This window comes from Triticum aestivum, chromosome 5B (assembly GCF_018294505.1).
Source record: "Triticum aestivum cultivar Chinese Spring chromosome 5B, IWGSC CS RefSeq v2.1, whole genome shotgun sequence".
Lineage (NCBI taxonomy): Eukaryota > Viridiplantae > Streptophyta > Magnoliopsida > Poales > Poaceae > Triticum > Triticum aestivum.
In genome coordinates, this window is record NC_057807.1 from 499,811,858 (window position 1) to 499,824,741 (window position 12,884).

The 12,884-nt window shown below is 41.3% G+C and overlaps 1 protein-coding gene across 1 annotated transcript; it reads left to right on the plus strand.

Annotated features, from left to right (window-relative positions):
- The first annotated feature begins 4,394 nt into the window (after nucleotides 1-4,394).
- LOC123116622 (acyl transferase 1-like) lies at nucleotides 4,395-6,565 on the plus strand. The gene is made up of 2 exons (XM_044537562.1): nucleotides 4,395-4,888; nucleotides 5,557-6,565. The coding sequence occupies exons 1-2, from the start codon at nucleotides 4,451-4,453 to the stop codon at nucleotides 6,475-6,477; spliced, it is 1,359 nt and encodes a 452-aa protein (XP_044393497.1). The 5' UTR covers nucleotides 4,395-4,450; the 3' UTR covers nucleotides 6,478-6,565.
- Nucleotides 6,566-12,884: the final 6,319 nt, after the last annotated feature.

Here is a 12,884-nt window from a genome sequence, read left to right on the forward strand (position 1 = left end):
TTATGATTTGTTTCTGTTGTAATTTAGATGTCAATTTTTTTTCATATTGTGTAAGTAATTTAGATATCAAATTTTTATGATTTTTTTCTGTTCATAGAATTTTTATGATTTTTTTCTGTTCTAATTTTGTTCATAGAATTTTAATGATTTTTTTGTTCATAGTATTTTCTTTGTCAATTTATTGTGTATGTATAGGAAAATTAGTTAGAAAAATAATAGAACTATAGTTAAACTAGTTTATTTTTAGTAAGTAGTACTTTATTTTATTTATAGTAAGTGCTTCATATATAGTTGAACTAGCTAGTTGACTTAATAAACCAATTTATTTTATTATATATAGAAGTAGTTTATTTTTTATAAGTACTACTTTATTTATTTATAGTAAATGCTTAGTAGTTGAATTAGTTGATTTAATTAATAAAACTACTTTATTTAACTATATATAGAAGTAGTTCCCGCATCGACGTCGATGATGCCTATCCCGCATCCTCGTCGTCGTCGACTCGGCGATGGTGGAGGCCTGCTTGATCAGGGCCATGTTCGGGACTGGGCTTCGCCGGGCTGGTATTGGGAGGTGCTACCTTCTGGGGGACGTAGGTTGGTGAGGAGGCAGCCCGTTGTTGACCCGATCCTTGTTTGATGGTGGTCGCATGGGCCAATGACGGTGCCGAGGCTTTCGGACACCGCGGAGGTGGTACGTCACCATGTCAGCGAGGAGGGCGAGCACATCCGTCGCTACATGGTTGCGTTGGAGGGCAGATTCGACAATACCTGGCAGGTTCTTCAGGGATCTCACTGGAGCTATGATCCTGTGATCGTTCCTTATCTTTGGGTGTCCACCGCCCGAGACGATACCCGTCGGGCGCTACGGTTCTAGCTGTATTAATTAGCGATGCTATATGTATGATAGTATTCGACGATGTACGGACACAAGAGATGATGTACTTTGGTTATAATTGAATGCATGCTAATTTGAATACTACTTTATTTTACGATTTGATTTTTCTTATTGAATGCTCATATTGGAAAGTACTTCTACTTTGAATGCTAAAATTGAAGAGCACTCTATGCAGAAATCTAGGAGCCCCCTCCATCATCCACGCCGTCATGGGGGTAGCTTCTCCTTCATTCCCGTGTGCTAGACAATTTGTTGTAATAATGCACTCGGGAATAGAAGGAGGAGCTACGTACCATCACCGATAGTCAACCCGTGATTAATAATAATGATCTAATTTAGGTTTTTTAGTATATATATTTAATATTTGAATTATGAACTTAGGCCGGAAATGTCGTACTTGGACGACGAAAACCGCCGGGGGGAGTGCGACTGGTGCCACGACGACCGAGGTATGTGCGACAGGTTCTTTGAGCTGGATGAATATCGGCGCTTCAGCATTAAGCTCGAGGAGACCTTCGATGTTCATACGGTACACAACGACGACAATAGTTTTTTTCGTAATTAAGCACGACTTCAACTTTTTTAACGTGTATTTTTCATCTTTTCCAATTCGACTAGCTTATCTCATGCTATGCAAGACGCTATGTCTTGGAGAGAATGGGTTTGAAGACCATGAAAGTATGGGGACCAAAAAAATTCTCCTAAGGACCCATCGTGGTGTGGATTTTCAAGTAAAGCTATACAATGCTGAGAGTGTAACCCATTTTGGTTGCAAAAATTGGGAAGCACTTTGCAAGATGTATGGTTTTGATGAGGGTATGCTTGTCACCATGGATCTTGGTGATCCTACAATCCAGCAAGACAATATGGGCATTTGGGTCCTTGTGGATACACCTCCAATTTCCCCCCATGTGAGCTTAACATAGTTATTAAGTAATTTATATTGTTTATTTCAAAATAGTTGACAGCTTGTTTCCATTGACAGCTTATTTTCATTCTTCAAAGAATATGCGAAAAATGGTAGACAAAACCCACTACACCGATGACTCCGAATTAACTTATAAGAAGAAAAATCATCTGATCGCATTTTATACTGATCTTGAGAATTACAATGTCTACAATCGAAGTCCTCAACATTATGGTCAATACGTGCCACTAGTGCACGTGTTGAACTACGGTAACTACCATGGAGATACCCTGGTAAGATCTTTTACTATTACGATATCCCTGCATCTTTTTTTAAATACTTCTAAAACTAGTACATCATTGCTAACTACGAAGTTATTACTATGTTTTTCAACAGATAATCCCGAATGATTGTGTGCCTCATCTGATGTATACGCACGGTCGCCTTGATGTTTTGAACATACAACCAGGTCGTCCTACGAATCTCAATTGTCCATACCGGATTTCTAAAAGAAGTGGAGACATGACAATCAAAGAATAGAAAAAAATGTATGGACAGTCGTAAGGAGCTTCTTGCAAGCAAAAGGAGGCGAAGCGCAAGAATTGGAGACAGGATGATCTCCATTCTTCATAATGGAGAGTCAGGGTCTATATTGTTTTATGCTATTTTACCTTAAGGGTGTTTAGGTCCTACCTGATACTGATGACCATGTGCTAAGAATAATTATGTAGGGTTGGGTTCGATGACTATGAAGAGGATGATCGTATGACTTGTTATTAATAACGAGTAGAAGTTGTATGATGATGCATGATTAGTAGAACTTGTTATTATATATGATGATGTATGATGCGAGCATGCATGAGTTATTATACATCAGCGAGTGAAATGAACATAGCAGTATAAGAGAGGACACTTCTCTCTATTAGTTAGCTAATAACAACCTAAAATTAACCCCCAACACCCCTAAACCAGCCACTTTTTTTTTTAAAAAAAGAAAACCTCAGCTGCTGACACGTGGAAGCCTTTTGGTACCGGTTCATGTCACCAACCGAGACCAAAGGCCCCCTTACCTGGGCTGCTCGGAGTGGCCACGTGGAGGCCCATCTGTCCCGGTTCGTGTTAGAACCGGGACTAAAGGGTGGAGGCATTAGTCACGACCCTTTAGTCCCGGTTCAAGAACCGGGACTAAAGGCCCTTACGAACCGGGACTGATGCCCCCTTTTTCTACTAGTGCAATTAATTGTGCATGGACACAATGCCCTAGTAATCGACCCTCGATGTCGCGGGTCCCGGGGGGGGGGTCCATTTGCTTTAGGAGAGATTATTAATACTAATGAAATGCTCGTCCCATGTTCCATTTCGGTATTACAAATTCAGTGGTATATTTTTTATGACATCCATACATATAACTCAGATTTTGTTGGTCAGATTGATGCCAAAATTTACACTAGAAAAGGAGGCGGCCTTGTATACCGAAACATATGGTTCCCGCAAAGAAAAAATACCGAAACACATGGGCCAATATACTCGTGTATGAAGTTTCAGGAAGAAATGTCATCCGTTGTATTCTGGGCAAAATTTCAAATCAAAGCTATATTAAAAACACTGTTTGATGAATAGTTTGGTCTCAATTGTATTTTCTTCACTAAAATAGCACGGGTGTCAATACTTCATGAAACTTCACACATGAGTAGAATGTTCGATCAGGTTTGATACCCCAAAGTTTTAGAAATTTAAAATTTTCCTTGTATTTTTTGCGAATTTACTAGGGTGCACATGGGCAACCATGTTTACCTTTGTATTTTCGTTTTGCAGCCAATTAATTGTGCATGGACACAATGCCCTAGTAATTGACCCTCGATGTCGCGTGCGCGCGGGGGGGGGGGTCTATTTGCTTCAGGAGAGCTAGCTTATTAATACTAATGAAATAATCGTCCCATGTTCCATTTCGGTAAATGGTATATTTTTTATGGCATACATACATACATATAACTCAGATTTTATTGGTAGGATTATGCCAAAATTTACACTAAAAAGGAGGCGGCCTTGTATACCGAAACATATGGTTCCCGCAAAAAAAAATACCGAAACATATGGAGTAGTTTCTATCAACTCTGTTGGTTGGCCAGTCTGAGTAATTTGCACCGATCAACATTACCAACAAGATTAATTACTCTTATTTAGTTTGATGAGCCGAAACAAGAATGCCTAGGTCAACATCACCGGGCGAGCGATGAGAAGACCCCGCGGTGGCCGGCGATGAACGGACCAAAGTTGGCGGGCTGTCGTGTACGCAGGCATCGCCGCGCCGGCACGACTTGATTCTCGAGAGCCCCGTACGAGAATCCAATCAAGTCAAACAACTTCACCTGCAGGTCGGCCGGCGCGACTTGATGATTCCCGTTCGTTCAAAGAGTTACGGCACTTCAACTCTGTACGCCCCGATCTACTATTTCTTATCCTGCCATCCTTGAACCAGTCGCCGTCGCCATCGCCATGACTTCACCACTTCATCACCAGGCAGGTGAATGTGGCTATATATGCATGTACCTCCATCGCTCATGTCAAACAACAGCAACGAGTCGCCTTCCAGCCTTGCTGCCTCTCAAGTGCTAGCTACTCTCCCTCACACACTCAGCCGTGCCATGGTGACCTTCACGGCGCGCCGGAGCGAGCCCGAGCTGGTGCGGCCGGCGCGGCCGACGCCCGTCGAAACCAAGGCCCTCTCCGACCTCGACGACCAGTGGTCGCTGCGGTTCTACGAGTCCATCGTCGGCTTCTTCCGCAGCCCGCCGGGAGAGAGCACCACGCCGGGCAAAGTGGCCAAGGGCATCAAGGCAGCCGTGTCGGGGGCTCTCGTTTACTACTACCCCATGGCCGGACGCCTGAGGAAGCTCCCCGACGGCAACAAGCTGGTGGTGGACTGCACGGGGGAAGGGGTGATGTTTGTGGAGGCCACCGCAGACGTGCGGCTGGAGGACCTCGGCCAGCCGATGGTGCCGCCGTACCCGTGTGTCGAGGAGTTCTTGGGCGACGCCGGCAACACGAGGGATGTCATTGGCAAGCCTCTGCTCTTCCTGCAGGTAGCCGATCTTTCTTAACTGTACTTCGTTTCTTGATTTTTCCTTGCAGTCTTTTCTATAGCTTATGGGCGGTAATATATTGATTTGCTATACTTATTATTAGTATGATGTTGTGGGTCTAGCTGTCTAGGGAAAAGGGAGAGACAGCGAAAAGGTTGCTAGGAAATTCATAATATGGGTCTTTTTCATCGGGTAAAAGTTTCGCGAAAGTGAAATGGTTGCTAGGAAATTCCAACTTAACATGGAGGAGAAGGTCCCTAGTTTATGTAAACTTTTATCATTTTCAAATTACTAAGTAATTATTTTATCTTTTGTTATTTTAGTTATTTAGTGTTGTAAGTAAACCTAACTAATGATTGTACATATAATTTGATGGTGATTTGCAAACATGTACTGATTTTTTTTTTGAAGAGATGTGCTGGAGTTCATCATCAACTAAGATAGATCTAATATTTATTTTGTTTAGTGACATGAAACATATTCAAAACAATTTAGATCAGCACCAGTACAAATAAAAAGTGTAGTAATATAGAAAATGGGGATATGGCTAGTATGTGGTCACCTTAATTGATTAACTCTATTACAACAAAACTTTCTAACTATATATTTTATTGGGATATCATGCCACCATTCATGACTTAACCATATATACGTCATTTGTTTTGCAGGTGACACAACTCAAATGTGGAGGATTTGTCATTGGGCTTCACATGTGTCATTGCATTGCTGATGGTTTTGGCATCCTCCAATTTATAAAATCTATAGCTGATCTTGCATGTGGTGAACTTATCCCAACCACCTTGCCAGTGTGGAAAAGAGATATTTTCACAGCACGTATCCCACCCTCCGTCTCACACGTCTACCCGGCTTATAAACCATTTCTTCTTGGGTTAGATTGCAGAGGAGATGATGTCATGCTATCAACTCCACCAGAAACTATGGAAGTGCAATATTTATTCTTTGGACCAAAAGAGATAGAGATTTTAAGAAGCCATGTCCCAGGACATCTCTCCAAATCTACAACAACATTCGAATTGATTACTGCCGTTATGTGGCGATGTCGCACATTGGCATTGGGTTATGAAGCTAATCAAAAAGTACGTGTCATGTTTACTTTAAATGCACGTGGCAGAAGCATTAATGGGGCAAGCGTTGCCGTCCCACATGGTTACTATGGAAACGCACATTTCTCTCTCGTGGTTGAGGTCACAGTTGATGAGTTGTCTACAAAGCCATTGGCTCATATACTTGAGCTAATGCGCAAAGTCAAGATGGACACCACGAAGGAGTGTGTGAAGTCAATGGTGGATTTGATGGCTTTATGGAGAGAGTGGTCACCATTCTGCATGGACAGAACATACGAGGTTAGTGATACAAAGTGGGTTGGAGACAATACCCTACAGTTTGGGAAAGCTGAGTTGGTTGCAGCCGGTACCCCACATGCAGGAGATTTCACTTCAAAGTTGATAAGCTATCATACAAAGTGCAAGAATCAAGACGGTGAAGACTCAATAGTGGTATCAATCTTATTGCCAAAATTGGCAATGGAGAAGTTTACAAAGGAGATGGCAATTTGGTTGAAGAAATAAAATGGATATGTATAAAATGTAATTAGTCCATTTTACTTTCTATCATGATTTTGTATTAAGGTTGAAAAACATCGACCAAAGTAGGTCGTGTACTACCATTAAACTACATAGGAAATTAGACATGATACCACTTGTTGTATCAATGATGTATTGTCCTAATGCTTGTATTGTCACTTATGAAATTTTTCATGTTTGTCTAAGAAAATATAACTATAACATTTAACTTTGGTACATTATTTCTTTAGACTCATAAGAAATTATTGAAAAGTTATTTTTCTCTATTTTGAGATTGCAAAACTGGTGAGGTGATGCATGATTTGTTACGGCAGGGTTAAGAAATGTGTTTTGACTTGTGCGTCGTGCTTTGTACTGAATACTTGGTTTTATATATGAACTTCGTGACACCTCAAATTTATTGGTTCTTATAGTTCAAAAAAATGACTGATCAAAAAACACTATACCACTAGCTTCTATAAGAAAAATAATAGACAATGAATGTAAATATGTATTAGTTTGAACATGAATATGAGTGTGTTTTCACACATTATCCATAATTATAGCTAGCTAAAAGACGTATCATGGACTTATGTTGCCCAAAAGTGAATGCCATGTCAGCCTAAAAGATGACCAATATGACATGTTTCTTCGAATAGTTAAATTACACAAAACCAATTATTATTTATTATATTACTATATACATGGTGAAATGTGGAAGCTATGGCATGTTTGTAAAGCCCGATTTTTTTTGAATGGTAAAGCCCGAAGTTAGATGCAAAATGGGTTCGATAATCCTTGGTCTTCAGAATAGACTGCTTGACCTTATCCAGTAGTTCAGCCCACGACACATGCCAAACTGATCCTTCAAGCATGCAAAAACAAAATGTACCAGAGTAGAGTATAAACTTGCACAACATGCAAAAAAATTCAAACAACGTGGTATGAGCCATATTGACATTTTGCTTTTGCTAGTTTGCGTCGAGCAATTGATCACACATGATTGTATCTCCACTATATGTAATAAGCTCCCTTTTGCTAGAAAAATAACTTGTTAAAATCCCTCTTTATTCTGAAATTGGCTGTTAATGCAGCATCCACAATAAGACGTTTCCTAGAAAAGAACGATTGTTTGATTGTATCGAAAATCAATTAAGTCCATTAGATCTTGGCAGTCGGGTTTACGAACAGCCACGTCCTTTAGTAGAAAGACACATCCCAAGTGAAAAAAAATGTATGTTCATGGAAAGGCACTTCCCTTGGTAAAAAGATGTCTATTTGTTGAAAAAGACACCCCTTTGTGAAAATACACGCCCCTTGATGACATGATGTCTCTTCTTGAAAAGATATATTAGAAAAGAACAAAAAAGGAAGCACAAATTGCTAGATATTTTTTAGGGTAAATTGCTAGATTAACATGTTACAAAATACGGTTTGTAAAAGATGTGACCATTGAAAATTCTTAATTGTGCTAGAAATATAATGTACCTTAACATTTCAATTTGGTATGCACTTCAACAACATATAAATTTTGCAAGTTTATGTTAAACATTATATAAATATTTTAAATAAAGCTCACTATGAACATATAATAAATACCCAGAGCAAAGCGTGGGCTTTACACTAGTGTATACTGAAAAACAAATCATATTAAAAATCAAATTGATCAGAGAATTTGGTAAGCAATAAATTTACTCTTAATTTCTTCAGTAATAAGTTCAAATCATAAATCGTACGAAAATGATATCGTTTATATTTGGTAAAAAATACTTTTTTGGGGCAAGTCCAAGTCAAATTGCTTTGATCCACAACATCGCACACCGGATAGATAAAGTATGAACGACTGGGGCCGTGTCGGTCGGCGGACTCCGGGTCATCACCGGCTAGCCAGCGGAGTGGAGAGTGGAGACCGGGCGTGCTGCTAGGTGACGACGGACGGATCAAAGTTGACGGGTGGTGGCGCCGAGCCGGCAAGACTTGTGATTCCCGAGAGGCGAGCGCTCACTCGTTCAAAGAGTTCAACTCTGTGCACCGGCCGGGATAGAACAAATACACGTGCTCTTCTTCGTCCTGCATCTGCATGCATGTCATCCTTGAAGCAGTCGCCATCACCTGCTTATATGTAGTACGTCCAAAGCTCATGCCAAGCAAACGACTGCAAAGGGTCACATAATCTTAGCAGCCATCGCACGTTTCTTTCACATACTGATAGTTGAGCTGCCATGGTGACCTTCACGGCGCGGCGGAGCGAGCCAGAGCTGGTGTGCCCGGCACGGCCGACGCCGCGCGAGACCAAGGCCCTCTCCGACCTCGACGGCCTATTAGAATTAATGGGCTAGGCCCATAGCAATTTCTGAAATCTCAAAGCCCATGTGTAAAATGGTAAGTGTTGGTGCTAAAGTTTAGTCCCACCCCAGAAGTTGAAGAAAAGTTGGACCTCTTTATATAGTGGGTTCTCTCCATTACTCTAAGTGATGTGTGAGAAGAGAAAGGGAAGACCACACGCGCGCGCTCGCTCGCCTCCCCTCGCGCGAGGCGTACGTGCGACATGCACGTGAATGGTCCGTCTCCTTGCAGGGACGCAGCTTCCTTTTGCCGTTTTATTTTTATGTCTTGGCGGACAAGTTTTTGATTTCTTGTCCGATAAGTATACGAATTAGAAACCGAGTTGGTTTGGGATTGTGATCGCGACACAATACCGCCTCTGGTCCTAGTATATACATACAGCTACCGGCTGCGGCCAAAGACACACCGAAAACACCTAGGGTTTTGCCTCATCTCGCAACTTGCGCCGCCGTCATAGTCTACTCCATCCCAAACGCCGGCGTGCATCGGCGCGTGGGAGAGCAGGTCTCCGGAACCGTTCGTTTTTGCGATCATGCACCAGGAGAGGACGAATTAGGTTTTTGGGAAGCGCTCTGCGCGACTGCTCAAATTCGTCATCACGGGTCGTCTTCCATCTAAATAGGGCGGTGCTACTCATCGTCGTATTCATCACCGTCATCAGCAGATCGTCACCAACATTGTCATCAACACCGTCGCACCCACAATAGCTAACGAAATGTACGTCCAACATCATCTGTTCATGTCTGTCTCTACAGCTATTGTTTCGTGTTCACTGCTGTTATGCATGTCTTGCTGTTCTTCTAGTTTGCTAGATTGTTGCATGCTAGTATCTCTTTTAGTCATGAATTATTTACTGGAATTAATCATGAACTTGCCTAATTTTCCAATAATCCAAAAACCTAATTATAGGCATTTTCCCGAGTTAACTATGGCTAGATTCACTGATGCACTGAGGCCGGATAAATTTACCGGTGTGCACTTTAAGAGGTGCCAGGTGAAGTCCACGCTCTGGCTTACTGCTCTGAAAATTTTCCACGTTAGTATTGGTGCTCCAGAGGGAATGTCTAACGAAGATCAGAGAAAATTCCAGGAAGCCAACACTATGTTTGTGGGATGCATTCTGAGTGTTCTTGCTGACCGTCTGTGTGATGTGTACATGCACATAGATGACGGAAAGACTTTGTGGGATGCACTGAATGCAAAATTCGGTGCAACAGATGCAGGCAGTGAACTATACATCATGGAGAGCTTTCATGACTACAAGATGGTGAATAACCGTTCTGTGGTTGAACAAGCTCATGAGATACAGTGCATTGTGAAAGAACTTGAACTCCTTAAGTGTGTTCTACCCGACAAATTCGTGGCTGGGTGCATGATTGTAAAGTTGCCTCCTTCATGGAGGAATTTCGCCACAACTCTGAAACATAAGAGACAGGAGATATCAGTTGAAAATCTGATTGCATCTCTTGATGTTGAAGAAAAAGCTCGGGCTAAATACACTACTGACAAAGGAGGTGAGGTTCAGCCTACCGCCAATATGGTGCAGAGGTACCCACAGAACAAGAACAAAGGGAAGAACAAACCTGTTTTCAACAAGCCTACCAAGACTACTACCTTTAATAAGAAGAAGTTCAACAAGGCTGAGCTAGAGTGCTACGCATGTGGGAAGCCCGGACACTTTTCCGAGGAATGCCCTGAACATGCAGACCGCAAAGGGAAAACGAGCTCCAAGACTGTCAACATGGTGACTGCTAGCAATACTGATGGGTATGGTAATTTACCTATTGTGCTTTCAGTATTTCAATCATCTCCGTGGTGGATTGATTCGGGTGCTAACGTTCATGTGTGTGCTGACGTCTCCCTGTTTACTTCTTATCAGGTTGCAAGGGATTCTTTCGTCCTAATGGGGAATAGGTCACATGCTTCTGTTCGTGGCATTGGCGCGGTGGATCTGAAGTTTACTTCGGCAAAGGTCGTGCAACTAAGGAACGTGCAACATGTCCCTAGTATGAACAAGAATCTAGTTAGCGACTCCCTTCTATGTCAAGATGGATTTAAGGTAGTTTTATAGTCGAATAAAGTAATCGTGTCAAGATTTGGACAATTTATAGGAAAAGGCTATGAGTGCGGAGGCTTGTTCCGCTTTTCCCTTTCAGTTTTTTGCAATAAGTCAATAAACCAAATTTGTGCTAGTGTTAATGATGATGCAAGTATTTGGCACTCTCATTTATGTCATATTAATTTTGGTTTAATGTCTCGGCTGTCCAGTATGAGTTTAATTCCGAATTTCACCGTTACCAAAGGTTCTAAGTGCCATAGTTGTGTGCAATCGAAGCAACCTCGAAAGCCTCATAAGGCTGCCGAGGAGAGAAACTTGTCACCTCTAGAACTCGTACATTCTGATCTTTGTGAGATGAATGGTATGTTGACAAAAGGTGGAAAGAGATATTTCATGACTTTGATTGATGATGCGACTAGATTTTGCTATGTTTATTTGTTGCAAACTAAAGATGAAGCATTAGATTACTTTAAAATCTACAAATCTGAAGTTGAAAATCAACTAGAGAGAAAGATCAAGCGTCTTAGGTTCGATCGTGGTGGAGAGTATTTTCCAAAAGTTTTTGATGAATTTTGTGAGGAACATGGTATTATTCATGAGAGGACGCCTCCCTATTCACCCCAATCAAATGGAGTTGCCGAGAGGAAAAACTGCACATTGACTGGCTTGGTGAATGCCATGTTAGACACTGCTGGTTTATCTAAGGCATGGTGGGGGGAGGATCTATTGACTTCATGTCATGTCCTGCGTAGAGTTCCTAACAATAATAAGGAGAAAACCCCTTATGAGGAGTGGGTTGGGAGAAAACCATCACTTTCTTATTTGCTCACTTGGGGATGTTTGGCAAAGGTCAATATTCCTATTCCTAAGAAAAGCAAACTTGGACCAAAGACAGTGGATTGTGTCTTTCTAGGGTATGCTCAACGGAGCATTGCTTACAGATTTTTAGTGGTAAAATCTGAAGTACCTGATATGCATGTTGATACTATAATGGAATCTCGTGATGCAACATTTTTTAGAACATATTTCCTATGAAAGATATGCATAGCATTGCTAGATTTTCTTCTGAGATAATTCCTGAATCTAGTACAACTGATGAATATTTCAAATAATCACATGAGGAAGTCCTTGAGAAGGATAACAATGAAGTTCCTATAAGGAACAAGAGACAAAGGATTGCAAAATCCTTTGGTGATGATTTCATTGTATACCTTGTGGACGACACACCCAAGACGATTGTAGAAGCATATGCATCTCTGGATGTAGATGATTGGAAAGAAGCTGTTCATAATGAGATGGACTCAATTCTTTCTAATGGAATTTGAGAACTAACTGATAGACCATATGGTTGTAAACCCGTGGGCTGTAAGTGGGTGTTCAAAAATAAGCTAAAGCATGATGGTACTATTGATACTAGGCACGACTAGTGGCCAAGGGCTACACTCAAAAAGAAGGCGAAGATTACTTTGACACCTATTCACCCATTGCTAGAATGACCACCATTCGAGTGTTACTTTCCTTGGCTGCCTCTTATGGTCTTATCATTCATCAAATGGATGTAAAGACAACTTTCCTCAATGGAGAGTTGGAAGAGGAAATCTATATGGATCAGCCTGACGGGTTTGTGGTAAAGGGTGAAGAGAGAAAGGTGTGCAAGTTGTTAAAATCTTTGTATGGTCTGAAACAGGCACCTAAGCAATGGCATGAGAAGTTTGAAAGAACTCTGACTTCTGCAGGATTTGTCATTAACGAGGCTGATAGGTGTGTTTACTATCGCCATGGTGGGGGCAATAGTGTCATATTATGTTTGTATGTGGACGACATACTAATTTTTGGTACAAACATTAATGCGATCAATGAGGTCAAGTCTTTTCTATCAAAAAGTTTTGACATGAAAGATCTAGGAGAAGCCAATGTAATTCTAAACATCAAACTTATTAAGAATGAGAGTGGGATTACTCTAACGCAATCTCACTATGTTGAGAAGGTCTTGAGCCGGTTCGGCTTT